This window comes from Pseudozyma flocculosa (genome assembly GCF_000417875.1).
Source record: "Pseudozyma flocculosa PF-1 unplaced genomic scaffold scaffold00001, whole genome shotgun sequence".
Taxonomy (NCBI): domain Eukaryota; kingdom Fungi; phylum Basidiomycota; class Ustilaginomycetes; order Ustilaginales; family Ustilaginaceae; genus Pseudozyma; species Pseudozyma flocculosa.
Window position 1 is genome coordinate 219,276 of NW_006920869.1, and position 26,403 is coordinate 245,678.

Here is a 26,403-nt window from a genome sequence, read left to right on the forward strand (position 1 = left end):
CCGTACGGGTCGATGGGGTTGCCGGGCGCGCCTCCTGCGCCCATGCCCATCGACGCCAACGAGGCAAACGAAGGCGTCCCTCCCGCCCGTTTTGCGCAAAGAGCGGGGTCGCCATCATGCTGCGGATGCCGCCCAGCTGCTGCAGCGGGAACCTCGCCTCGTCGATGGGGGCGGCGTGGGAGCCCAGCGCGGCGCCCGAAGCGCTGGCCGACGATGGCGCCGTCCCCGAAAGCATCCGGAGCGAGTCGAGCGCCTGCTGCTCGTCGTCGCCCTGCCCGTCGATGGTTGACATGGCCGCCATGCCCGCGCCGGCAGACCGAGAGTTTCTTCGGCTGGCGGCCTGGATCGATCCCTGCGCGGCCGCCGCAAGCTCCCCGCGGCTGCTCTTGACGATGTCGTCCGGCAGGATGGGATCCAGGCGTGATAGCAGCACCTCCATGACCATTCGCTCCTTTTCCGCAGATGCGTCGACGTTGCCCGCTTCAAAGTTCCGCCGAAGCTGGGTGATGTAGTCTGTCGAGGTGGCGAGACGGTGGTGGGGGTGGTGCGATACTAGTCAGCATCGGTGTCTCCGGCGGGCAGGGTCGTTTGAGGACCAGCTCACCCTGCAGATACCCGAGCCTCTCGATGAGGTCGCTGTGCTCGATCTTTTCGCCCAGACCAAAGGCAGTCAGAAGAGAGAGGCCAACGACGATGGCCGAGTTGAACTGTACGGGCAGGAGGGTTCGCAGGCACGATGGATCGCGGACGGTGAGCATCAGGTGGACCTCCTGCGCGGGCGATGCACGGCCAGCGGAACTCACCATGGCATAGGCGCCTCCAAATGTCTGGGCCGTCTCCTCCCTCGTCAGCTTCGCCGCGTACTCTTTCCTCGCCCGCAGGTCGTTGAGCGCCGTCTCGACGCAGATCCGTCGGCTTTCTGGGTAGGGATGCTTGCCGTTGACCGCCGGCCGGAGCAGGTACGGCCGATGCAGCAGCGAGCGGTAGAAGCACACCTCGCTGTTGATCAGGTGGCGGTAGTAGGGCAGCAGCGGGTGGTGCTCGTCGAGCGAGGTGTCGATCTTGGATTTGCCCGACTTGGTGGTTGCGTTGGGAGCGAGGTACGGCGGAAGCGAGTCGACAAACTCGGCAATCATGTCGTCGACCTCGAGCACCTTGAAGTACGACCTCGATGCTCTGCCCCCCTGTGGCGCCGATCGCTCCTGGAAGCAGTGCGTGATGGCCTCGAGGCAGGCGGTGAAGCGGTTGCGCGCCAAGAGGTACGTCTGGCACGCGAAGCCGAGGGGCTCGAGGTCCTCGCGAGTGGGCATCTCGGTGGTGTGGAAGGTGATGGTGAGCGGGCGGCCCAGCAGGATGCTCCACTCGCGGTCGTTGTGCAGCACGTGCCACCAGAGCGTCCGTCGAGCAGCCACTTGCTCCTTGGGCAGGCGGAAGGAGCTGCCGTCGCGATGCAGGCCGAGGTCCAGGGCGTCCCGGATCCACGAACCAATCTCGTGCCAGCTGGCCCGCGTGACGCGGATGACGTCGAGGTAGCGCACGAGGATGCCGTGCGCCCAGCACGAGTCCAGGCTGGCCAGCCCGAGCGTCTCGCAGAGGACGAGCGCCTTCTTGGTGGCCCAGAAGAAGGCGTGCGACGTGGCAGACGACAGCGGCTGCACCGCCGGAGGCACCGACCCGAGCGTCAGGGTCGATAGGATGAGGGCCACCAGCGGCAGCGTATCAGCGTCGACGCGGATCGCCGAGGGCGTCGGCACCGACGAGAACAGCTGGCGGTAGCGCTCCCGCACCGTGCTGCCCAGGATTGGCGAGCGCGACCAGTTGTAGTTGGCGAAGAAGGCGTCAAAGTAGCGGTCGCACTGCTCTCGGGACGGCAGCGTCGCGCGGATGGCATGGACGTCGGCGAGCGGAATGGGGAAGCCCCGCCGCGTGGCCGAGGGCTGGATGTAGGAGAGCAGGTCCTGCGGTGACCGACCGGCCGAGGCTCGACCGTTGGTGTCCTGCAGCTGGGGCGCCAGTCGGACCGCCTCCAGCGCCGAGGTGCCGAGGAAGCCTTCATTGTCGTCGAGGTGCTCCTCGCCCGCTCGGTCCTGCTCGTTGTCCTCCTGTGCGTAGCTCGACGACCTCGACAACTCGGCTCGCGTTCGGTAGCTGGTCGAGGCTCGGGGACCGTCGTCTTCGCCGAGGTGGACTCGGATCGCCTTTTCCGCCAACGCCAGCCGCTGCTCGACGTAGGTCGGGTCCTGTACGGTGAGGATGCGCTCGAGCCGCGCTATCCTTGCGGTGGTTCGTGCCAGGTCGTCGACCTTGCGGTCGTCCCAGCCGTTGTCCTCGCGCTTGACCCTCTTGGGCGCGCTGGGCCCCACAGGCGACTGTGATGGGATCTTGTCGGTCGGTGCAGTCCCAGGGCCCGGAGTGCCACCAGAGACGCTGCCTCGCGCCGACGGCGGAGGTACGCAACGCTCAGGCAACCTCCGCTTGATGCAGTTGTTGCACGGGAACCTGCGATCGCACTTCTGCTTTCGGCGGACTGCGGGAGCAAAGGGAGAAAGGGAGGCCGGCGCTTCGGTTCAGTCCCGCTCACTGACGCGCCGTATGAGCTCGGTCCGAGGACCATACTCACAGCATTCGACGCAGCTGTACTGCTCGCGGGGCCGCTTGGGCGGCTTCTTGTCATCCGACGTCGACTTTCTCCTCTCGTCGTGCATGGACTCGTCTCCATTGGCGGATGCAGCGACAGACATGGAGCTTGCGGAAGTCTTGATGGTTGGTCTGCCGGGCTGGTGAGACTTTTGCGGCGGGTCCGAGTGCTGCTCGGAGCGTGCATCGTGCTCGCGAGAGGGCGAGGGCGAACGGTAGCGCCGAGGCGACGATGCCGGCGATGACGCGCCGCCATAGGTGACCGAGTCCCGTCGGCGCTGGTGGTCGGATGACGAAGCGCCTGGGGATGTGGCCTCGCCCATCTTGAAAAGTTGCACACCGAGTCGAGGCAGAGCTGGAGGAACGAGAGGGTACGTGCGCTAGCTTGCGGCAGGAGAGCCGGGTGGAGCGATAGGCCGTGCGGAGAGTGGTGCGGAGCGAGAGGGTGACTAAAAGCAGCGGCAGAATCGAGCTGGGACAATGATGGCGGTGGTGGTGATGATGGTGGTGGTGGTCGAGGAAGCGGTTGGGCTGTACCCAGTACGGGGAGCGGAGAGCCGGCGTGGTGGAGATACATAGGAAGAGGCAGCGAGACAAAAGCCAGGCACGCCAGCTCCCGGCGCTCTGGCCTGGCCTGGCCTGGCCCGGCCCTTCTGGCGGGGCGGAGCGCGGGGAAAGCAGAAAAAGAAAAAAAGCCGCGGGCGCCGGCCAAAGTGGGGAGGCCAGGGACCCTCGTGCCGCCTGGTCCCGTCTGCTCGGAGCGCAGCCCGTCGACGCCGGCAGACAGCACACGCTCTTCTTGGCGAGGCGATCGTCCCGGAGCGGTTTTGGGAGCTGGAGCTTGCACCGCCAGGTCAGGCCAGCAGGCCGGGCGAAGTGGCATCGGAAACAGAGGGGGGCGACGGGCCGAGGAGCAGCGGGCGAGCGAGCGAGACGTGTCTTCGGCAGACGCCCAACCGACCTTCCTGCCAGGCCGACCCGGTCAGCTGCCATCTGCCTGCCTCGACGTGGGCGGTTAGTTGCTTGTTTGCTGGCTGGCAGGCAGGCAGGCAGGCGCTAGTCGGCCCCTTCCCCGCAAAACCAGTCGAAATCCAGGCACCGGTGAAAACGCCGAAAAGGCGCGCCCACCGCTCTGCACGCACAGCAAGCACGAGGCTGGCCTGCCTGGCCACGCTCGTCGGTCGCTACACGCTCGCCGCTCCGCCATATCGGAACAGCATCAGGTTGTCTAAGCGCACGGCTCCCTGAAAACGGGAGAGAGCATCGTCGACGGGCAAACCTCTAGCACTAAACAGCCAATCGGACGCAGACGCAGACGAGACGGGTATGCGCGGCGGATGTCAGCAGTGTCCTTCCCTGGGCCGCTCCCTCACCGCAGAGGGCCACTGAGACACTCACATCGGGCACCGTGACGGGGATGCGGACGGCGACGGCCAGCCCGCCCAGCGACGTCTCCTTGTAGTTGGTGTGCATATCCTTGGCCGTCTCCCGCATCGCCGTGATCGCATCGTCGAGGCTGACAGAGTGCTGCCCATCTCCCGCCAGCGCCAGCTGTGCTGCCGTCACCGCCTTGACCGCGCCCAGCGCGTTCCTCTCGATGCACGGCACCTGGACTTGACCTGCAGAGGGACAGGGGCGGAGATGATGCTGAATCGTGTCAGTAAGACGCCAGTCTCGAGCAACGCCCGGCCTCGTTTTCTCGCGCCCATACGCACCTCCGAATGGGTCGCAGGTGAGGCCCAGGTGGTGTTCGCAAGAGATGCCGCTCGCCTGCAGGATCTTCTCGGGGCTGCCTCCGAGGACCGCCACAAAGCCGGCCGCGGCCATGGCGGTCGCCACGCCAACCTCGGCCATGCAACCGCCTTCGGCCGCAGAGAGCGTGGCGCCGCGCTTGAAGAGCATACCGATGGCCGCCGCGGTCAGGAGGAAGTTCTGGACATCCCTGCCCGGGTCATCGTCAAAGATGAACTCGAAGCAGTACTTGAGCACCGCCGGCAGCACGCCCGCCGCACCGTTGGTGGGAGCTGTGACGATCCTGCCGCCGGCAGCGTTCTGCTCGTTGGTGGCGATGGCGTAGCAACTCAGGTAGTCGATGGCGGCAAAGTTGGCACGCTTCGGAGGGCAGGGCATCACGGGGTGGTTCATCGAGCCAATGATCCGCTTGGGCCCCTGGGACGACAGCTGCAGAGACTGGGTAAGGTCGACGAGATCCGACGAAGACGAGCCCGGACCGCCTGTCGCTCCTGCGCCTCCGGATCCCAGTGCACCGCTGTTCGTAGCATCGCCTCCTCCTGCTGGCAGAGCGCTGCCGCGGTAGACTCCCCGCATCAGCCTCGAGTAGAGCGCGGGAGCCCTCCTGCGCACAGCCAGCGGTCCCGGCAGCACCTTTTCGGTGCTCTCGACGCCCGCTCGGATGCAGGCGTCCATCACCGACCAGATGCGGAAAAGCTGCGGGAGGGCGCAAGACGGTATCGGTCAGAGGCGGCCGCGCCCTCGATCCAGCCCTTGCCAGGGATCCACCGACTCACCTTTTCGGTCACAACTTCGGGCGGGTTCCACGTCAGCTCGTTCTCGTAGACGATCTGGGCGATGGTGAGGTTCCTCGTCTTGCACTGCCTAAGCAAGCTCGCTGCGTTGTGGAAGGGGAAGAGCGGCCCATTGGCCGGCTTCGAGGCAGTCCTGTTGACCTCGGCCGGTTGCTCCGACGCGCGAACCGCGACCTCGGACCCGCCAGCCGCACCTGGCAACGACGCCGACGGCGCCTCGACTTGCGGCAGCAGGCCGTCGTGCGTCGAGGACCCCGAGCGGCGGACGTCCTCTGCGTCCTGGCGCCGCAGCTGCTTGTAGAAGACGTTCTCTCCAAAGTCGATCGGACGGGCCGACACCTCCTCTGTGTCGGTCTTCATGGCTTCGAGCGAGGCAAAGCTCTCGGCAGTCGACGGTGCGTCGTCGGACGAGGACTTGGCTGGCGGTGTCGCCAGTGCTCCATTCACGACGAAGCCGCCGCCCTGAGGGTGACGCGAGGATGACGTGCGATCCCTTCGGTCAATCATCCGTCTAGCATGATGGCGGTGGGGCATGCCGCTTTGCTGCTCGGCCCACGTCCACTCACCACCGAGTAGTAGTCATTCGTCGCCAGCATCTCTCCGGCCTCGTCAAAGACGCTGAGGCGCAGCCCGTTGGGGTGGTGCGGAAGGACCTGGCCAAAGTTCCACTTAAAGTCCCTCTGGTAGTCGAAGGCGATCTCCTTGCCGTCGATGGACGTCGCTTCGGCGCTCCTCTTGAGCGTGCGGGCGAGGTGCTTGCCGAGAAAGAGCTTCTTGGTCGACTTGATCTCTGCGAAGCGGGCCGGCACCGAGGGCGGGTCGACGGTCTCGCAGTCGTCACCCTCGAGCCCGCTCAGCAGGGCTTCTGGCGTTGCGTGTCCCGCGCCCGTGAGCGCCAGGCTGCCGTAGACGGCGATCTTGATGGTGTTGACCTTGGACAGCAGGCCGAGGTCGTACAGGTCCGAGACGAAGATGACGCCCGCCCGCATCGGCCCGACGGTGTGCGACGACGAAGGCCCGATGCCGACCGAGAAGAGGTCAAAGGTCGAGATGACGGCATGCTCGATCTCGTTGGCTTCCGAAGCCGCTTGGTTGGCGAACACCTTGGTCGAGGCAGGTCGAGAGAGGGCGGGGATCCGAGGACCGGTCGCGACACGGGCAAGGCCGCGGGCAGAGGCCCGCAAGCTGGTCGGTGACGGGAGCGTCGTCAACCTCGGGGCCATTGCGATGGTTGCTGCCGTCGGCACCGGCGTCGAGCGCCAGGTGGCCGAAGCTGTCCGTGCCGTTCGGAGCATATTGATGTCGAGGGAGGCTCAGCGCAGATGGTGGTAAGAGGAGGAGCAATGGTGGCTGGGGCGAGCCAACGAGGCAGCCCTCCAGGCCTATCTGGCGCCCCAGCTGGCAAGAGGCGAGTGCGGGGCAATGGCGGGCACGGCCATAGCGGCGGGGCCAAAGGCAGGCGGCGTTCTGGCCGATAAGAAGCATCAAGCAAGCCGCCCTCCGGTTACCAAAAGAGGCAGGCTAAGGCGGGCGGGCAGAGGCAGCCAGGCTGGCAGCCAGCAGGGTCCAAAGAGCACCCTCGCATTCGACCAGCTAGTCCCGGACTCCCGCCCTTTTCGCCGGGCCCGTGCCGACACGCTGCACACACGTACATCATCAGCCAGCATGAACTGCACCTTCTTCTCAGAGTCGCGACTTCACCAGGCTGAGCTTGTGGCGACGCTCCGACAGAGCTGCTGCAGGTCAAGGTGACCGCGCCGTCTTTCCGTGCTGAGAGTCAAGCTTCAGCTCTTGACACGAGCAGCGCCGTCTCTGGCGCAACGGCCTTGGCGCTGTCGAGCAGCTCGTCGCGCCCTCACACACCTTCTCCCGCAGCCATGACGGCCCAGCAAGCAGCACCTGGACCAGACGCATCTATTGGAGACGGCCGTCTATTTCCAGAAGGCACGGCGTCGACGTCCTTCCGTACCATCACAGCTCGCTGTGCGCCGTGCCTGCCGACGCCTCTATCGCCGGACCGAGGTCTGGCTTGCCGAACAAGGTCTCGAGAGCTGGTTGGAGCGGAGGAGCAGGAAGACGGCGGGGTCAGCACTACTGCAAGCACAAGCACATCGCCAGCTGCTCTGAGGGACCGCCGCGACTGCATGTCCGGCCAAGCACACTCACAGTCCCTAAGCTTGCCATCGACGCTTTCCGGCAAGACGACCTCCCACTCGATGTAGAGCTTGCCAAAGATCATGTCCCTGCCGAGCCGCGACGCCTCGTCCGAGACGTCGCCAATCATGGTACCGGCGATGGGCATGCCCTCGTCGTCAACCGTCGAGACAAAGCCGGGCTGCGTGACGCCATCGCGCCGGACGGTAAAAGTGCGTCCGTCGAGGTGGGTGATGTTGCGGTGGAAGCCGAGCAGCGCCTCGGAGAGCGAGATGGGCATCGTCGTATAGAGCGAGCTGTCCTGCCGGCGGAACTTGCCCTTCTCGGTGTTGGAGCTGTTGGGGGCGAGGGGCAGGAAGCGACGACGAGGGATGACCAGAGCCTGTCAGCACGCTGTTGCGAGGAAGATGTGCCTCACCAACGCCCGATCGCAACTCACCTGACGCGGACGATGATGTCGCCGGCCTCAAAGTCGGGGCCCTCGTCCGACTCGCCCTCGATGATGTACTCCTTGCCCTCGGTGGCCCCGCGCTCGACCTCGACGTCGACGGTGGCCTTCTCGCGCAGAATCTTTGCGCCCTTGCACTTGTGGCACTTTTTGGCGATCGTGGTGCCGCCTCCGCCGCAGACGTCGCACGTCATCTGGGCGTTTGTGACAAAGCCGGGCATGATCTGCTGGCGGACGATGCGGACACCCCTGCCCTGGCACGTCTCGCACGTGTGGATGTGGGCGGGCGACTCGGCGCCGCTGCCGTCGCAGTGCGAGCAGAGCACGTGGCGGTCGTACTGGATGCTGAACGTCTTGCCGTTGTAGAAGTCTTCCAGGGAGGCCTCGAGGTTGAAGGCCTTACTGGGGCCCTTTCGGACGGCGTGGCCACCTCCGCCGCCGCCGCCAAAGAACCTCGAGAAGATGTCAAACGGGTCGTGCGCCTGCTGGTGCGGGTTGTCGCGCTGCGCCTGGTGCTTCTTGACACCCTCGACGCCCTGCCTGTCGTAGATCTTGCGCGTCTCTGGGTCGCTGAGGGCCTGGTAGGCGTCGCTTAACTCGATGAACTCCTGGTGCTTGTCCGGGTGCTTGTCGGGGTGGATCTTCTGCGCCCTTTTCCGGTAGGCTCGTTTGATGTCGCGGTCCGAGGCCCGCCGGTCGACGCCGAGTACCTTGTAATAGTCGGCCGCCGCTGCGAGTGCGAATGTGGTGGCCACGACGAGAAGCACGACGAGGACACCGAGGGAGCGCCATAGCCGGCTCCCGAGCGGGGCAGAGCCCATGGCTTCAGTGCGTGCCGGGATTTATAGAGACGGACAGAGACGTGTGCCGGCGGATGAGGTCGACGCAGCTGCAGCCGGGGTCGATGGACGCAGACGAGGTGGCGAGAGCAACGGCGAGTGCTGGCGAGAGGTGGTGGGAGGTGGCGAGTGAGGAGCAATTGGGCGGCGCAAGGGCAGGTGGGGGAACGCCCTCCTCGGCGCTTTTCTTCTTGGAGGCTGGCCCGTCCGCGGCCGGTCTGGCACACTGGCCGGCCTGCGTGGGCATGCATGCCAGCGTGGCGCGGATTTTACTCGGACCCCCTTTTCGCTGGCCGGCCTAGGCTAGCCTGCTTGGCTGTTGGTCCCTCTGCTTCCGCTTCCACGCGCGCCCTTTCCCCGATCCAACTCGACTCCCCGACCCTATCCTCGTCGCCAGGGATCATCGACGCCCGCGACCACCACGACGCCGTAATCAGCGCTCTTCCCGGCCACCTCCCGGGATCTCATGGCTATCCGACCGGGCCGCTCGGATCTCCGAATGTCGGCTTTACGCTGGGGAAATAACGAGGATGCCTCGCCGTTGATGCCGGCCTGCCGCCATCGCCCCGGCACCTCGACGAGAATAACCCGGGAATCCATCCGAGCCTGACGCGTACATGTCTCGAGTTTCTAGGCAGACGGAAGGCGCCCGCAACGAGCTGCGCGGCGGTTCGCAGGGCTTCAGCCCCCTTTAAGACAGGCAAGGCTGGGCCCGCTGGCCCTACTCTAACCCTCATGCTTCACCGACCCCATCGATCCCTCGTGCTCCTCCCAACTTTGCTATCATGCGCAGCCTGCTCTTCTGTTTTGCCCTCTGGATCACGCTCGCCATCCTCGGTATCCAGGCCCAGCCGCTGAGGACCTATTTTTTTTCCATCCACAACCTCGGCAGCGCCCTGTACGAGCTCGAGCTGTACCAGGGCCAGCTGCTCGCCGAGATGACCAAGGTGTGAGCCATGAGCGAACCCCTACAGCCGAAGAGACCCGCGTGGCCGCTGCTGACCTTTGGTTCATGAACCAGATCGAGCCTCGCCTGGCGGTACAGCCCTGCCAGCGGATCCTACCAGCTTCATACTGGCGTCATCGTCGACTCAAACGAGGTCTGGCGTTTGGATCGCGGCCTCCTAGATCGCGTCGGAATCTTGACCGGGAAGGCGCCGGGCGATCACTTCGCTGTTGACGAGGCCCTCGACGACCTGTGAGCTAGGACCTCGGTGCCAATGATGCGACTCGACTCTAATCCGCTCTCGCGCGCTCCCCTTGACGCTCAGGTTGACGGCGAGAAACAGGGCACAGACGTGAGTGAGCACGTGGACGGCGACCTTGCGCGTCCATCACAGCCACCTTTGTCGCCGCGTTCTGCGACTTGCCGGTCGGGCCCTGACGCTCTGTCCACACCGCCCTCCGTTCCCCGACGCCAGCCTGAAGGAATGGATCAAGGTCAAGATCCGCGAAGCAGACGACCGTGCAGAAAAGTACACCAAGGTCAACCGCGACATCCACCTCGATCGCTATCTTATGCGCGATGGCCTACCTCCGAGCACAAGGGACAGGGCCATGCTGTTCAAGTTCTCCCTTCGCGCCGTCTCGTCGATGCGGTACACGCTCAAGGTCGCCTACAGGAGCGCCGAATTTGCCCGGGCAAAGGTGCGCCAGATGCTGCGACCTGAAGATGCAGCCCCCTTCCTCTTCTGGATGGGCGACTTTGGCTGGATTCCCTTCCACACAGACGATCGCGCGATGGATCTGCTCTTGCACGCCCTCGGCAGGCGCAGGTACAAGCTGTTGCTTCCAGAAGAGGCTCTCCTCGATGCCAACGGCCAGAAACCAGCTCCGGCATGGACGGACAGGGTCGGTCGAGTGCTGCTGAGCTTGGACTAGGGCCGCTCGACGAGGATTCCTGGAGCAGTTGGAGGGACTAGCGAGATGTGCCTTCATCCCTTCGTATAGAATCAGATAACGCTGTGGCTTCTCTTCCCTGCGTTGGAGCTGTGCCGTGCTCAAGAGAATGACTTTCGCGGCAGGCAAAGCCAGCCCTTTCCTCTTGAGCCGCCCTCCATGCACCCATCACGACTCGGATCATTGGCGGAGCTGCATCAGACCAGCTTGCGGCCGTCTCTCGGAACCTGGCCCGACGCCCCGACATGCTATTGACGATGCGAATTGGCGGCCGCTAGGGGCTTGTGGCGCCAGCCACCAGCATCAAGAGGGCGACGCCCCGAGGTCACCTTCCCAGCCAGAAGGCCCGACTCGTCACCACGCCCCACGAACCGGGCCATCGGCTATTCCAGTCGACCTTTCTGCGAAACTTCTGCGATGTCGTCGCTTCTATGACCATCTTTCCCCCTCTGTGCCCTTTCGCCTTACATCGCTCTTCCTGACCGCTTCCAGGATCGATCACGCACAGAGACTGCCCACAAGATGCGTCTGCGGCTCCTAGTGCTCTCCATGGGCATTGCCAGCGCCAGCGCGACGCTCGCGGCGGCGCAAACGTCGTCCTACTACTTTTCGCTGGCCAGCGCCGGCCTCGTGATGGGACAGCTCGAGCATCGCATCGCCATGGCCAACGAGGCGGCCGACAACCTGCAGGTATTCTCGAATGATGCCGCCTTTCAGGGCATCACCGTTCTGCCACAAGCTGACGATGCTGCCCTCGCACCACAATTCCCTTCATAGCTTGATGCACTTTCGGATGGGAGACCGGATCGAGTTGGGAACGAGGAGCTCGGAATCCTTGAACCAGATCTGGGAGCTGACGGGCGATGCCTCGTTGGCTGGAAAACCTCTTGGAACGGTGCTAGAGGTCGTGTGAGTGCAGCTTCGTTCGAGCCGTGCGCTTCTGCAACGAGACTAACTCGACCCGCTCGCGCTTACTTCCGATCCATTTCCTCCCCTTTCATGGATATGACGGCGAAGCGAGAGCGGCACGAAGGCAGCCCGCCAGTGAGTGCTGCCCGTTCGTGGTTTCGAGACGAGCGACTGCCCTGTAAGAGCGACCCAATAGTGACCTTCGAGGAGCGACGACTTGACACGCGTTGCTTCGCTTCCACCTCTACCCCTAATCATAGAATCATCATGTGGCTCAGACTGAAGCTCCAAGAGAGGGCTTCTCGGCAGGCGGAGGCCGAAGCGCTGCTCCAGTTCATCGCGCGCGGAGGCTTCCATGACCGCACGGGAATGCCACTGTCCGATGACCAGGCCACGAGGCTCGGGTACATCGCCAGGCTGGCGACCGAGAGGCAAAGGACGTCGCTGAAGAACGCCCAGGCGATGCTGCAACGCCACAACCGGTGGATCAACGACAATTTGGCCCCGCACGACGCCGCCAGGCTCATCGAGGAGCTGGGAGAGTACAACTGGCCCCAGTTCGCTGTGCACGACGAAGCCATGAAGCAAGTCGTCACCACGATCAACAGGAAGCTGCCAAGATCGATCGTTAGGGTCGTTCCAGAGAGGCCGGGTCAGTGACCCGTCAAATTAACCACAGCCTCCGCCCAACCTCTGAGGGGCGCTCGAGGACGGCCCCATCTATCGATCCCAGGCGCTGGAGTGTGGAAAATCGATCGTCTCTGGGATCTTTCCTGGTCGCGACTAAGGGGCTAGATGTATGGTACAGGGCTCGAGGTCACGCTCGCGTGCCTTCCCGTTACGAAAGATGTGGGGTCGAGATCCAAAAAAGAGGTCCTCCGCATCTCCTACTTTACAGACGGTGCTTTGCGGTTGACGAGGGTGGAGGGATTCGAGCGGGGTATGCGTGTTGCGGGATGATGCGGTAGGGACGTGAGGAAGCGCGATCGAGAGGGACGAGGATGCTACAGCCTCGCTGGCGCTGCTCGCTAGAGCGACCAGCTGTAGCAGGCCACGTCGGCGAGCAGACCGAGATCGAGAGGGACCGAGCGGGCATCGACGAGTCGCCAGAGGAGTTCAAGGCGCTCATGGATCCTGTCCATGTCCAAGTGGCAGGCACGGTGCAGGTCGAAGAGGATCGCGCGGATACGCTCGCGGCCGAGACGGGGAGCTGATGCTGCCGCAAAGCAGAGCGGCAGGATGAGTCTGAGGGAGGAGGCGGGACGCAAAGGCGGAGACACCTGCAGTCAGTCACGCCGCCCGGTCCGTGTCACTGTCGTGCTTTGACTCGAGACTCACCCCTGCGTGTGGCCGGCTCGGACGGCCTCTTCGCAACGATCAAGCACCGAGGCCATAGGGCGCGTCAGGGTGAGGTGGTCCGAGGGCCTTCGGAACAGAATCGACTGCATGTAGAGATCTGCGGTTGCCACGTATAGGTCGTTGACGAGGTCGAGCTGCATCGGCAAGGTGCAAAAAAGGGCACGAGGAGAGCTTCGTCAGTCGAAGAGACCTTTGACCGGCTCCGTTAGACGGGAATGAATAGGCAGAGGGCGAGCCACTCACCAGGTTAGTGTGGGGCGACGTGATGCCCTTGGCCGAAGTGGACCGAGTCCACCAGGTCGAGATCTCCGCTCGCAGCCCGCGCACGGTCGAGTCGAGCCAAACACGCGTCTCCTCGTACTCGGCTGGCAGTGGCGCCGACGGGATGGCGCCGGTGTCCGAGAGGGTAACGCTGCGGCCCGTCCTGGACTGCAGCTCTTTGCGTGTCACCTCGACCCTGGTGATGCGTGCCAGAAGGTCGATGAGCCCGCGCCGGATGCCGAGCGTCTGCGAGACCGAGTCGTCGCTGCGTGCCTCTTCCGAGCTGCCCATGAGGCGGTGCCACCAGGTATCCCACGGCTGCAGGAACAGAGGCGGCGGCTCCACGATCAAGGTGTCGAGCGTCTCGTAAGCTGCCAGCTGCTCGACCATGAACTGGCTGGCGCCGTCTGCAGCATCGACAAGGGCGGCAGGCCCACCCAGCTCGACGATGGTACTCGTTGCGTTTCGGAGGGCCCCTCGCCAGTCGGTGTGTCCCGCGAGTCGGTCCCGGACCGAAAGGCAGAGGACGGCAGCGAGCATCTGTACGGCATCGGCACGGGTGAGGCGATCGTTGCGATCATTGCGGCCGCTGATGGCCGAACTTAGCGCCTTGAAGCTCGCCTCGCGGCGACGACTGCTGAGCTCGAGGAGGAATGCGGATGCAAGGTTGTCTGCCGGGGCCGAAGGTGTGGATGAAGCTGGAATCGCAGCCATTCCGCTAGCCGTCTGCGCTGCACCGCCGCCGCCGTTCCGGGTCTGTTGTCCTTCGAAGGAGGGCGACCGGATGTCGCTCCTCGGACTCATCCGCATCGAGTGTGGGCGACCAGCCGGGACAGGAGACGCCCTTCTGGACAAGTCGAGGCCAGAAATGCTGAGGATGGCGGATCGGAGCGACTCGGAAAAGCCGGTGGCACCAGCGGGTTCCCTCACCGCCAACTGAGCGATGTGACGGACCCAGGGATTCTCGACGAGAGACAGATCCTGAGTGCAGAGCCTAGGCGCGACCTCGAAGACGAAGTGGCGGAACTGGGCGCGAGACGAGGATGGGTCGGTTGGGCACGGTGCCAGTTAGTACTAAGGACTGCCTCACGCTTCCACTGCTGCACTGCAATATACGGCTGCGAGGACTCACGAGGGACTGCTCTTCGACAGTCGGAAGGAATGGGGCGAGACTGTCAAAAGAGAAAGCAGCCAGAGGCTCAAACTCCCTGGGTTGTGAGGGCATGCTGCGGTGGTTTGTCGAGGTCGAATCCACCACCGAAGGCCTCGCGGAGAAGCCGGACAGGCGCGCGAGCTTCCTGACCGGGCCGGCACCGGAGGAGTCGGGCTCGTAGGCATGCCTCTCGGATGCGGCCCGCCTTCCGGCAGCATCCAGCTCGGTGTGGAAGCCGTCCTCGCCTTGCGCCGGCGCCCCGGCCGTGCTCCAGCCGTCGGATGTGCCGACGTGATGGTAGCCCTCGTCAATGCGGAAGCCGTTGGAGAGCGGCGGCAGCCTTTGGTATCCGGTCTGGAACAGCGGTGCCGCACCAGAGTCGTGGCTTTCGCGCTTGACGCCGTTGCCCGCGCCGGGGTGCAGAAGCGCTGACATGGGGTAGCTAGCGCTGGAGGGCTGGTGACGGCGCTCACTGGATTCGGCGTTGAAGGCTCGAGTCGGGCTGAGGTCCTGTGATGCCGATGTCTTGGACGACGAGGCGGCCGTGTCGACGCTGACATATACGCACTGCGACACGATGGCGCAGAGAGTCGGGGGGGGGGGGGGGGGGGGCTTTTCGTCAACGACGTCGTTACGCGCGCCTCGGCCGCCACATCTAGGCACATACCTCTCGATCGCCGCAGGCGCACCTCTGGCATACGGGCTTGGTCTCGTCGCACTTGACCCTCCTCTTGCGGCAAGTGAGGCAGCCGTGCATTGATCGTTCGTGGTACCGTTTGACGCGGCCGCCGGGGATATGCTTCGGCTTGCCTTTGGTGCCCTTGCTAGGCCCAGGCCGCGGGGCAAGAGCCGTGCTGGCGAAGGTCCCTGCGCCCGCGCCCGCGAAGCCGTAGAGGTAGCTGCTGCCTGGGCTGGTCGAATCAAAGGCGCTCTCCGACAGAGTCGCGTCCGGCGACGCCGTGTCCGTCGACCCTTCGGCCGTCCGGGCGTACGTCCAGGGCTGGCTTGATTCCGCCGCACTCATCATCTTGGCTCGCCCTTGATGGCAAGCAGCCTCTTGCGGCAAGGCCGGTGGCGGACGGCAGCGGTAGCGGTGATGCCTGTTCGCTTGCTTGGGATAGGGTCACGGATGGGTGGCGATCCGATCTGCCGCAGTCGAGGCGAAGATCGGCGCCAGGATCTCGCGGCGTCGCTAGTGTTGATGGGACACGTATCAGGGGACGTAAGGCTTCGTGTATGTGCTGCTGTCGCTGATGGTGACGGTATGGGGCTCGCTACTGGCGTGTTCGTGGCGGTTCAGTCGAAAGGTTGACGCTATGGAGGAGACGGATAGGGGGAGCGAAGTGCGACCATGCTCGAGGAGAGACGGTGAGTCGCAAAGCGCAGGATCAGGGACGAAGGAGAATGGAACCTCGGAGAGGCGATGCTGGAGCCGGATGGTCACTGGACGTCGAGGCACGGACGGGCCTGAAGAGCTGGTCAAGGTCGTTCTTTGTGCTGGAAAGGCAACGGTGGCAGGGTCCAAAGGTCCAGGTCGACGAAGACAAGAAGACGAGTCGGCAGAGAGGTGGTTCGAAGGTCAGGAACGCTGCGAGACCCAGGAACGACGGCGGCGGAGAGAAGGGACGGCCAGCAGGCAAGCAAGCAGCTGACTCCCTGCATCGTCGTCACTTACCCGCATCGATCCGGATCGTGTACATGCTACGTGCGCGCTGCTCTGCCTCTCTTCTCCTCGATGCTGATGGTGTGCTGTGGGGTCTTGTCGACGAAAGGCTGTGCAGCGTGGCGATTCAAAGAGCGCCGGCAAGGTGCTGCGAGAGGGGACGAGAGAAGCAGCGTGAATGCTGAGGCGAGCCCCTGTCGACGAGGTCGACCGTCAGGCAAGATGGCTCGTCAGTCGTGGTCGTGGTCGAGGGCGGAATCGGAAGTACGAGGCCAGGTTGCGAGACACAGAGAGGAGAGAGAAAGGTGAAAGCTGGCAACCACCTGGCCTCGAGCAAGCCACGTCGAAGGCGACCTGCTGGTCTGGCCCGGCCTCGTTTCCTTGCTCGTCTCGTTCATTTGCTCGCGCGCTCTCAACACGACCGGCTCCCGACAGGAAGGAGAGCTAGGTGACGGCTACTTTGCTGCTGCTGCTGCTGCTGCTGCTGCTGCTGCTGCTGCTGCTGCTGCTGCTGCTCGCCGGTTCGGAACCTGGAGCGCAGGCAGGCAGATGGATCAGGTTCGGCGGTCGGGTCTGGAGCGGGGCCGACGACATAATCGACCCACCCGCGCCGGTCCCAACGCAGCGCAACGGAACGCCAAACTCGAGGCTGGGCCGAGCGAACCCAGCAGGCAGGCATGCATGCTTCGCCTTCGGCCCGCCGCGCGGCTTATCTCGCAACAGATCAGGGGAGTGCCTAGCCGTGGGGAGAAGGCGTTATCGCCCTGGCCTGCCGTGGTGGGCCCCCAGGCCCAGGAGGTCGACGGGCGTGGGCCTAGCCCTTTCGGCTCAAGAGGCAGCGTTCTTCCCGAACCAAACTCCGACTCCGCATACAGCTGCCTTGCTGCTTGCTTTTGCTGGCGCCCCTGTCCCCTGCCTGCCAACCAGCGGCAGCATGCCGAGCCAGGCGCGCCGTCTGGCTCCTACAGGTACGCTGCGTCGGGTACTTTGCCCCTTTTGTGGTACCACGGTACCGCTGCTGTGTGGCTGGCTGGCTGGCTGGCTGGCAGCCTGCCTGTGGGTGTGCGTTCCGTAACCGCGCATCGCCATACCGTTTGGTACCACCGTGCGTACCGCATCGCCACGTCCCGAACACCGGCTGTTTGCATGCTCTTGCTCGCGAAAACGTATAGAGGCACCGGCAGGCCGCTGCTACCTACACTTCTTGGAAGCTGACAAGCTTAGCCTGATGCTCACGCAAGGTCAGCCGCCAGCTGCTAGCCGTCAGCCAGCAATAAGCAGATGCCGGTGGACGAGACGACCAGGCGGGACGGAGCAGACAGGCACGAGAGCCAGGCAGAGCTTAAAACACGAGAGACCGGCTTCGCCTAGCAGGAGGAGCTGGCATGAACCCGAACGCACGGGCATCGAAAGTACGTAGACTTGGCGACGGACCAAACACACCGCCGGCCGTCTCGACTTGGCTCGACGCACCGTGCCGTCCTTGGAGGCTCGGGCCTGGCCCTTGGCGCAAGCAAGGGACTGCTTGTCGACACAGCTGGCTGCCTGCCTGTCGCGCGTTCAGATCCCGGCGCACGGCATCGCACAAGCACACCGACCGTCCGTAGGTGGTTGCAGATGGGGCGACCCGAAGCCTACGCGCGCAGGCCGCCCTGCCTGGCCTGGCTCGCACATCGTCGGGATGAGCTAAGATTAGCGCAGGTGTCTGACCCCGACGATGTGCAAAGGTCGCGGGCGGGGTTCCAAAGGGCCGGTGCCGAGTAACAAGCAAGAGAAGCAAGCAAGCCTCGCCGCCCGGTTTGCCTCCTCGCTGGATGGCCCCGCCGCAGCAAAGCCAGGGCGAGCGCGTGTGAGCAGCGTCGGTACGTGCGGCAGCCCTCGCCCCTGCAACGATGCGATGCGCTGTGCTGCGATGCAAGCTGTGCAAGCTTTGCGGGCATGACACCCATTCAGCCAGCTGGCCAGCAGAGAGAACGGCTCGGAGCCCGCCACCAAGCCCCCAAGTGAGGCACCTCGCTCTGCAGAACGTGCCAGGCTGCTACAGTAGCTGATGCCGCAACGGCTGCTGCTGCGCTGGATGCGCCCAAGGGGGTTTCATGGCACCTGATCGCCCTAGACTTGCTTTCCGTCCGCGCAGCGGCGGCGTGCCTGTCCCAGAATAGTCGACCTGCTTCGGTGCCCTGTGGCGGTGGCAGCGGGAAGCAGAGATAGCCTCTTGGCAGGCCCCCTTTTCCTTCCATCCCGCCTGCTCGCCCCATCTCCTTGGGGGTCTCGCGGTGGCGTCAGCGTGGGGGGGGACCAGCGTTATCGCTATCGCATGCCAGAGCCACCAGAGTCAAGCTAAGATCGAGGTGAGCGCAGTCAAATATAGGTCAGGCTCGAGAGGAGGCATGGCTGTCCCGCCACCCGGCCCTGGACCGAGGATCCGATGGACGCTGCCTCTTGGCCAGACCCAAGACCGCTTGAGCCGATCGGACGGCCGAGCGCACATCCGAATCGCATCTGAGCCTGTCTGATCCCCAGCTGAGCTGAGCCGGCCTACCCTCGTCGAGGGCCATCAGCTAGGGAGGTCGCCAAGGAAAGAGGCAGCAGGCAGGGTATCAGACCGGCCGGGTCTAGACAACCCCCTCGCTCGTTACCATGTCTCACTCGCCAAGCGCCGGCTTGCTCTCACACAATCGGATCTCATAAACCCTTTTTCCCACGACAGGCTCGGCCTGTCCGCTCTTAAATACATTTTTGGCTTTATGTAGACAACTTTGCTCGCCACCGTCATGAAGGCGAAGAATAGTCGATCCTGGTTAGTACAATGGTCAGTATAGGACACTCTCACCGGCAGCCTCGCGGCGGCGGTACTGTTCAGATCGGGGTTCGATTCCCCGGCCGGGAAAAGTTTTGCTCCTTTTTCTTTTTCTTTTTCGAGCGGGAGGGCCTTGGCTGGGCGGGTACCGGTAATCCGGCGCGCGGTGAAAGCGGTTGCGGGCTTGGCCTCCACCCCCGCGCCTCGGGTTGCGACCTCGCAAAGGCAGGGGCAGCGGCCGAATTGGGCGCAGGGGCCAAGCAAGGCTTGCGTTGACGATGGCATGAGGGACGGTTTGCGGGGGAGGCGTCCGTGTTACTTCCCAGACACCCACCACCATACGCCGTTAGACCTCTGCACGCACAACGGACGGGAACGACGCTCGATCCAGGCCCCATCAACCAACGTCGAGCCTAGCCTTGCCCTGCCCTTTGCTGCTACTGCCGCCATGTCCATCCCGGGAGGCCTTGGAGGACCAGGAGGGGGCGGGGGACTTCCGCCGCGACCACCGACGGGCCAAGGCCTGCCCCTCGAGGGGATTCGGGTGGTTGAATTCTCCGGCCTGGCTCCTGGGCCTTTTGTCGGAATGGTGCTGGCCGACTTTGGCGCCGACGTGATCCGGATCGACAAGACAAATGCCACGCTGAATCCCGACAGCCTCTGCCGCGGCAAACGGTCGATTGCGGTGTCGCCAAAGGACCCGGACGGACTCGACCTGCTCAAGCAGCTGATCGCCACGGCCGACGTCGTCATCGACCCCTTCCGACCAGGTGTGCTCGAGAGGCTCGGGCTGGGCCCGCAGGACCTTGAGAAGGACATCCAGCGCGGCCTCGTCCTGGCACGCCTGACTGGCTTCCAGAGAGTCGGTGAGTTGGACGCATGGCGCTACCACGGAGTGCTGAGCGCCGCAAGCCAGCGCCTGCCGATGCAGAGAGATCTGAGCTGACGGCCGGAGCATGTCAACCTTTTTGGATCGGCCGCCTCTGCGCGCTCAGGCCCGTACGCCAACATGGCCGGCCACGACATCAACTACATCGCGCTGAGCGGCGTCCTGTCGATGCTGGGCAAGGCTGGCGACGCGCCTGAGCCGCCCTCCAACATCCTGGGCGACTTTGCGGGAGGATCAATGATCTGCTTGCTCGGGATCCTGTTTGCGCTCATCGAGCGGTCCAGGTCCGGACGGGGCCAGGTGGTCGAGGCCGACATGGTGACGGGGGCGCGCTACGCCTCGACCTTCCTGCTGCTCACCAGCTACCTCTCTCACCCGCAGTACGGCGCCATGCTCAACGACGGCACCGACGCGACGCGCGGCCGCAACATCCTCGACGGCGGCGCGCCTTGGTACGGCGTCTACAAGTGCCAGGACGGCGGGTGGATGAGCGTGGGCGCCATCGAACCCCACTTCTACAAGGTCTTCCTCGACGTGCTCAAAAAGGCCCTTCCGTCCGCGCCCGCTGGTACGCAGCACCCGAGCGTCAAGACGCAGTTTGACCGCAACGAGTGGCCGCAGATGCAGCGCTACTTTGCCGCCTGTTTCGCTCAGCTTCCACGGAAGGATTGGGAGCGCTTCTTCCTGCGGACCGACGCATGCGTCGCGCCCGTGCTGTCGCGGGACGAGGCGGCCCTCGACGGCGTCATTCCCGGCGCCAACCCGGACAATGTCGAGAGCGGCAACCCGGTGGTGCCGGGCGTCGCTCCGAAGCTCAGCAGGACCCCGGGCAGGAACCCAAGCGGAAGCGCCGGCGGCGAGTGGGAAGATCAGGGAGCCGAGATGCTCCTCACGCCCGGCGAGCACACCGACGACATTCTCGCCGAGCTCGGCATCGGCGGGGGAGACCGGCGCATCGAGCTGTACCGCAGAGGGGCGGTCGACGGGCCCGACAAGCCCGAAGGACTGATCAGGTCAAAGATGTAGCAGCGCCTATCGTGGCAACGAGTGGAATATCAGATTGATTATCGCGGAAGTCCTTCGGGTGCCTTCCGATATGGGGGCCTCGAGCTCGGCGGCGGCGTCATCACGCGCCGCCCCTCTTGGACTTCTTGCTTGCGGCTCGAGGGCTTTGGCCGTGTCCGGCTGGCAGCCAGTCGTTGTCGACGTTGGGGTTGACCTTGACCGAAGACGATGACGTTGAAGACTTCTGGGCGGCCTGGGCCTTGGCAATCGAAGCCTCAATCTCTTCCTGGCTGACGTTCTCGCCGGCCCGCAGCCGCGCTGCGATCTCGGGGGTGACCGCTAGGCGTTTGACGCCCGTCTCTGTTGGTTTCGGAAATGCACCAAGGTTCAGCAAGCAGTCGATGGCCCACTGGTGAGATAGGCGACGGGTCCAGCCGGGTCACACTCACGGAAGCCTGGTGCGCCCCTGCCGATGCCCGTCTTCGGATCGTACTTCTGGTTGAAGCCGGATCTGCCGTCCTTTGCCTTGAGGAAGCGGCTTGCCACCGCGCCGAGCAGGATGAGCGGTACGAGGACCGATGGGATGCTGTGGTCGATCGACAGCGGGACAGAGCAGGCAGAAGGCGATCAGCTCGCCTGTGCTTGGAGATCGGGCATGGTTCCGACGGCCCTCAAGGCTGCCTCACTCACACGATCCAGTTTCCCATGGTGTTGCTTGGCTGTGTTCCGTGGCGATGTCTGCGACGAGCTCCGGTTGTGTCGGGAGTTCCGAGGGAGGGACAATGGTGGACGAGTGCCAAGGTGGAGAGCGGCGGGGACGTGGCACCTCTCTGGCCGGCCTGCCCCTCTTTCTTCTCGGAACGCGGGACCGGACCCCGACCCCGCTCAGGGACGACAAACAGGGCGAGGCGGCTTCTCCACTTGGTCGGAGGCGAGATCACCACCACCACCGCTGCCACCACCATCACCACCGTTCGCAACACCGGCAACGCTATGGCCGTTCAAACGACCCTGCAACCAGGCGGGGCTTCTGTATCCGCCGCATCGGCTGCGGGGCCCTCGCTCGGTAATGGCGCCCGCTCAAACGCTCCAGTGAGGCAGGCGCACGACCGCGTGCTCGCCATCCAGGCCTCCCTGCGCGAGATTGTTCTCCAGACCGCCTATGCGCTGCGCTCGCGCACGCAGCTCATCAAGATGAACCAGGCCGGGAACCCCGGCGCAGCTTTGCCTTCTGGCGCAGACGAAGCAGCCACCAGCCTCGAGCCCCTCGGCGCCGAGTGTGCCCGATACCTCGCGCTCGTGCGCGGACTAAGAGATTATCTGGTACGTCCCTCTTGAGATTCGGCGTTAAACCTCATGGGATCGAGACTAGGTTGTTGAGCGCCGTGTCATCCCTTTTGCGGTCTTTGTTCCCGCTCAATCAGCTACACGCTCAAGCTTCGCTCGAGATCGAGCTGGAGAAAGCGACCAAGCGCGAGGCCGAGGAGGCACAGAGAGCCGCGGAAGCTGCGGCTGCCGCTGTCAAAGCAGACCAGGAGAGGCAGCAGCAGCAGCAGCAGCAGCAGCAGCAGCAGCAGCAGCAGCAGCAGCAGCAGCAACAGCAACAACAGCTGCAGCAACAACGACAGCGTTCGACTGAGACCGAAGAAAAGAAACCGGACGTCCAAGCAGGACCAAACAAGTCATCGGCGCCAGCATCGCAGGGACCGACCACCGCCGCCTCACCGACAACCGACCTCGCACCAAATGTCGGCGATGCAGCACCGAAGTCTGAGACAGCGGACGTGGACATGGACCAGTCGATTAGCACGCCGCCGCTTCCACCCAGGTCTCTTCCCGGTGAAGCTGATCAGCCAGCCGTGGATACGGCGGCGGAGCCGGCTCCGTCGTCAGTGCCGCCAACGACCGCAACGACCGCTGCTCTTTCAGGCTCGACCGCGGCACCGAGTGGAGGAGCCGATTCTTCCAACGCCATCGTCATCGACAGCGACGATGAGGACGATGTTCCGCTTGCCTTTGTGCCCAAAAGTGGAGAGAGCAGCGAGCCACCACAGCCACCGCCGCAGCCTCAGCCGCAGCCGCAGCCACAACCATCAAGCAGCGCCAGTCTGCCTGCCACTGCTACGGCAGCTCCCACGGGCGCGATTGACCTCACCGGCGATGACAGCCCTGCCCTCAAGAATCTTGCTCACCCGTCCACTTCGACGGCACCCTCTGTGGCGGACCCTGCGAGCTCGACAAAAGGCACAGAAGCCGACGATGATCCAGGTTCCGACCTCTTTGGCGACGGCGACCACCAGAGCACCGTGGGCGATGCGGAGAGCAAGGACGGCGACTCTGCGCCGCTAGCTGCCACCGCTGCTCCTGCCGCGACAGACCCAAGCGCGGCAACGACTGGTCAAGCCGGCACGACCGCTGGATCCGGCAGCTTTGGCGGTATGGATCTCTCCTCGCTCGGCATCGACATGTCGAACCTGCCGGATATGTCGGCCTTTACCTCGAGCTCGGGCGGTGCGGGCGCAAGCGGCGGTATGGGCGGACTCGACCTGTCCTCGTTGGGCGGCATGATGGGTATCGACATGAGCAGCTTCAACGCTGGCACGACGGGGTCCGGCGGAGCAACCGGCGGCGGTGATCCTGGAGACGCAGGTTTCCCGATGGGTGGCGACGGAGCTCCTGACAACGGTCTGGGCGGCATAGACTTGAGCAGCTTCGACTTCTCCAGTCTGGCGGGATCGGGCGGCGGCGAAGGCGACGGTTCGGGTGGGGGCCTTGACCTCAGCAGCTTTCTGCAGAGTTACGGACATGGCAACCAAGGCTCCGGGGCCTAAAAGCGGGTGACTGCTCTGCTTGCAGCAAGTTTCCCACAACGCGGTGCCAGACGACGGTCACAGGATGCCAGGGTGGTGACACTCGTTGCACGTCGTCCTTTGATCGATCCGAGGCCAAATATCCAAGGCCACGGCAATGTGCGGCGTCGACGTTCCTGCCCCTCGTGCGACCCGCGGGCCTACACGACGGCCGACCCCCACCTAGTCGGTGCTGTCGTGGAGACCTGAAACAACTCCCAGTCCAACGCCGTTCACCGGCCGCAGCGCGTTTGGCGGCAGGTGAGCCGCAAATCACCCACCACGGTCGCTTTGCCGCGCCGTGGAGTTGTGCCACGCGGCGACGGCCCATGATATGGCTGAGCCTCGTCTCCGCAGGCGCTTAGTGACGCAACGCGCAACCGCAACCGCAACCGCAACCGCAGAGGCAACACCCCCACTCGTGCACCTCGTCGACGGTCAGCCCGACAACACAGGGGTTGCACTCGCATCGTGTCAGCCGCTCACTCGCCCTTCCCGGAAGGAATTCACCTTCACAGCAAGCGAGCCCACTCCAGATCGCAGCCAGGGAACAGACGTGCGAGCTGTGCCAGGGACAAGAGTTCCTATCAACATTCAGAGCGAGCGGAAGTATAAAGCGGCAGCGCTCCCGCCATGTTCGACGAGCTTCTCTCAGCCCATCCGCCTTTCTCGCTTCCCCGAACGAATTCTGCTCAGCCCCCTCGCTACCCCGTCTTGATGATGAGGTTCTCACTCTGCTTCAGCACGCTGGTCGTGCTCCTCTGCGTCGTACTCGTCATCTTCCCGGACGGATGCCAGGCTCTCAACCACCATGATCGCATCCGGAAGGTCAGGTCTTCCGGCGGCTTGCACCGGCGCGATCTCTCCACCGGAGCCGATAACGGCGGTCAGCCCGGATCGACCTCGTCTGATGGCACAGCAGCTAGTACCCAGCCCGGCGATGCGGGGTCTCAGATGGGTGGCAAGACCAAGAAGGTCAAGAATGGCGCTTCTTCTGACCAGTCCTCGACCTCGGCTTCGACTTCGAGCTCGACCTCGCCCTCGACCGCCGGCAAGAAGATCTGCAGCATTGCCGACCATGGCGCCAACTCGAATGCCGACATCGGGCCGGCGCTCCAGGCGGCCTTCTCGCAGTGCGTCCTCCCGAACGGCAACGGAGCCAACACTGTCCTGGCAATCCCACAGGGCGACTGGATCCTCCGCAGCCACGTTGTGCTCCGCGGCGGAAACGACTTTGTGGTGCAGTGGGACGGCGTTGTCACCCTGCCGCACGACGAGAGCCTTGGCATCGGTCCCATGATCCAATTCTTGGGCTGCCAACGCATCCTGGTCACCGGGTCGGGCAAGTTTGTCGGTGGCGGCGTCAACTGGCGCGCCAAGGGCCTTTCGCTCAACCGACCCAACCTGATCAACTTCTACAGGTGCAAGGACAGCGAGATCACGGGTATCCACCTCGATGATGCTCCCATGTTCTTCCTGGGCCTCTCCGTGTCGAGCGGCATGAAGGTGCACGACATGCTTTTCACCTCGCCGCCGCCATACATGGGCTCCACGGACGCCATCGACGTGCAGTGCGCCAACTGCCAGATCTACAACCTCGACATCACCAACGGCGACGACTCGGTCGTGATGAAAACCCCCTCCTCGAACGTCGAGGTGCGCAACATTACCATCCAACAGGGTTACGGCATCGGCATCGGCACCGCGGGAAAGAACGGCGTCTTTGACATCTCCAACATCCACGCATCCGACATCCGCCTCATCAACGCCAAGGCGGGCCTGTACGTCAAGAGCTACCCCAGCGCCTCGGGCGTGATCCGCAACGTGACCATGGAGAACGTCACGCTCAAGAACGTCGCCAAGCCCATCGCCATCGACCCCTTCTGGCAGGGCGGATCGATGGACACGCCCGATGCGTCGAACAAAGCGAGCACGCTCGTCATCCGAGACTTTACCCTCAAGGACTGGGACGGCACCGGCGACAGCACCACCCGTCCCGTCATCTTTCTCAATGGGTCGCCCGCTGCGCCCATGCAGAACATGGTGTTTGAGGATGTCCATCTGACCAAGGAGGGCGGCCGACAGCCCAGCATCGTCACCAAGAACGCTTGCGGATCCGGCCTCCCCCAGATTCAGAGCTGCGGATCCGGTTCGGGAACTGGCGGAGGGAGCGGATCAGGAGGTGGCGGAGGGAGCGGATCAGGAGGTGACGGAGGGAGCGGTTCGAAGAACTGACCGACTGGTGAAGTCAAGCAAGAGAAGCAGAGCTCCGCCGCGCACGGGGTTTGCTGGTATGGCTGGTCCTCCGCCCGCACCTCCCCTCCCTCGCAGCCTATCCCTCCCTCTCCCGACCCGTTCGAAACTTTCTTTCTTGTTCTGCCTCTTGCTTCGACGCATCCTACATGCTACAGCCGTAGACGGTGATCCCGGGATGTAGCTCTCGGATGTCTGAATCGAGACGCAAGATTTCAATTCTCAAAGGGCAGCTGCCATGGACCTCGGTGCCGGGTGTGGACAGTGGGGGTGGGCTCCACTTGCCGAGGTCACCCACCAGCCGGCGGCCACGCGCGTTGCTGGACCCTGAAAGTCGAGGGCCCAACCAGAAAAAGGTTGCAGGCTGCAAGCCAAGCCGACCTGACCTGCTTCTTCCACCTCTCTTCCGCGCAGACCATCTCTCGACCACCTCTCACCACCGCCGGCCACGAAGCCCTCTTCCCTCCTCACTCTACGAGCAGAAGCGGCAGCCGTACTCGAAGCCGATGCAGGATGGTGGGGGGACCAGACTATAGTCTGCAGAGCTACTGGCAGACACGGTTCACAGCCAACGATGCGAGGGAGAACCACGGTCGCGGATTCGAGTGGCTGGCAAACGGCGATTGCCTCGTCGTCCCCGCTGCCCGGCATCTCTCGCAGCAACGGGCTGGAACCCGGACGTCAGCACAGGTATCATCGCAGCTCGAAGATACGGCAGCTGTGCCGTCCGCGAGCGCTC

The 26,403-nt window shown here is 64.2% G+C and overlaps 10 protein-coding genes across 10 annotated transcripts in view; 5 read left to right on the top strand and 5 right to left on the bottom strand.

The window, feature by feature from the left end:
* PFL1_00067 (uncharacterized protein) overlaps nt 1-2,960 on the bottom strand; it is a gene marked incomplete at both ends in the record, with an annotated part of 3,446 nt that extends 486 nt beyond the window's left edge. The window contains 4 exons of the mRNA XM_007877564.1: nt 153-513; nt 605-707; nt 804-2,527; nt 2,621-2,960. Coding sequence (XP_007875755.1) covers nt 153-513; nt 605-707; nt 804-2,527; nt 2,621-2,960 — 2,528 coding nt within the window. The remainder of the gene's footprint in view (nt 1-152; nt 514-604; nt 708-803; nt 2,528-2,620) is intronic.
* A 958-nt stretch (nt 2,961-3,918) lies between these two features.
* PFL1_00068 (uncharacterized protein) lies at nt 3,919-6,478 on the bottom strand (the record flags this gene model as incomplete). Its single annotated transcript, XM_007877565.1, has 5 exons — nt 3,919-3,924; nt 4,036-4,256; nt 4,353-5,085; nt 5,166-5,645; nt 5,750-6,478. 5 exons carry the CDS (start codon nt 6,476-6,478, stop codon nt 3,919-3,921), a joined length of 2,169 nt encoding a protein of 722 aa, XP_007875756.1.
* A 676-nt stretch (nt 6,479-7,154) lies between these two features.
* Nucleotides 7,155-8,606, bottom strand: PFL1_00069 (uncharacterized protein; the record flags this gene model as incomplete). The annotated part of the gene is made up of 3 exons (XM_007877566.1): nt 7,155-7,234; nt 7,350-7,672; nt 7,777-8,606. The coding sequence occupies 3 exons, from the start codon at nt 8,604-8,606 to the stop codon at nt 7,155-7,157; spliced, it is 1,233 nt and encodes a 410-aa protein (XP_007875757.1).
* An 803-nt stretch (nt 8,607-9,409) lies between these two features.
* Nucleotides 9,410-10,505, top strand: PFL1_00070 (uncharacterized protein; the record flags this gene model as incomplete). Its single annotated transcript, XM_007877567.1, has 4 exons — nt 9,410-9,573; nt 9,646-9,822; nt 9,896-9,922; nt 10,046-10,505. The coding sequence occupies 4 exons, from the start codon at nt 9,410-9,412 to the stop codon at nt 10,503-10,505; spliced, it is 828 nt and encodes a 275-aa protein (XP_007875758.1).
* A 540-nt stretch (nt 10,506-11,045) lies between these two features.
* PFL1_00071 (uncharacterized protein) lies at nt 11,046-12,092 on the top strand (the record flags this gene model as incomplete). The annotated part of the gene is made up of 3 exons (XM_007877568.1): nt 11,046-11,249; nt 11,368-11,432; nt 11,693-12,092. The coding sequence occupies 3 exons, from the start codon at nt 11,046-11,048 to the stop codon at nt 12,090-12,092; spliced, it is 669 nt and encodes a 222-aa protein (XP_007875759.1).
* A 368-nt stretch (nt 12,093-12,460) lies between these two features.
* PFL1_00072 (uncharacterized protein) lies at nt 12,461-15,232 on the bottom strand (the record flags this gene model as incomplete). The annotated part of the gene is made up of 5 exons (XM_007877569.1): nt 12,461-12,677; nt 12,771-12,925; nt 13,035-14,078; nt 14,185-14,772; nt 14,873-15,232. The coding sequence occupies 5 exons, from the start codon at nt 15,230-15,232 to the stop codon at nt 12,461-12,463; spliced, it is 2,364 nt and encodes a 787-aa protein (XP_007875760.1).
* A 4,022-nt stretch (nt 15,233-19,254) lies between these two features.
* Nucleotides 19,255-20,583, top strand: PFL1_00073 (uncharacterized protein; the record flags this gene model as incomplete). The annotated part of the gene is made up of 2 exons (XM_007877570.1): nt 19,255-19,534; nt 19,664-20,583. The coding sequence occupies 2 exons, from the start codon at nt 19,255-19,257 to the stop codon at nt 20,581-20,583; spliced, it is 1,200 nt and encodes a 399-aa protein (XP_007875761.1).
* Nucleotides 20,584-20,683: 100 nt separating this feature from the next.
* On the bottom strand, nt 20,684-21,269 carry PFL1_00074 (uncharacterized protein; the record flags this gene model as incomplete). Its single annotated transcript, XM_007877571.1, has 3 exons — nt 20,684-20,922; nt 21,012-21,148; nt 21,253-21,269. The coding sequence occupies 3 exons, from the start codon at nt 21,267-21,269 to the stop codon at nt 20,684-20,686; spliced, it is 393 nt and encodes a 130-aa protein (XP_007875762.1).
* Nucleotides 21,270-21,555: 286 nt separating this feature from the next.
* Nucleotides 21,556-23,393, top strand: PFL1_00075 (uncharacterized protein; the record flags this gene model as incomplete). The annotated part of the gene is made up of 2 exons (XM_007877572.1): nt 21,556-21,885; nt 21,987-23,393. The coding sequence occupies 2 exons, from the start codon at nt 21,556-21,558 to the stop codon at nt 23,391-23,393; spliced, it is 1,737 nt and encodes a 578-aa protein (XP_007875763.1).
* Nucleotides 23,394-24,044: 651 nt separating this feature from the next.
* On the top strand, nt 24,045-25,646 carry PFL1_00076 (uncharacterized protein; the record flags this gene model as incomplete). The annotated part of the gene is made up of 1 exon (XM_007877573.1): nt 24,045-25,646. The coding sequence occupies one exon, from the start codon at nt 24,045-24,047 to the stop codon at nt 25,644-25,646; it is 1,602 nt and encodes a 533-aa protein (XP_007875764.1).
* Between the last annotated feature and the right edge of the window lie 757 nt (nt 25,647-26,403).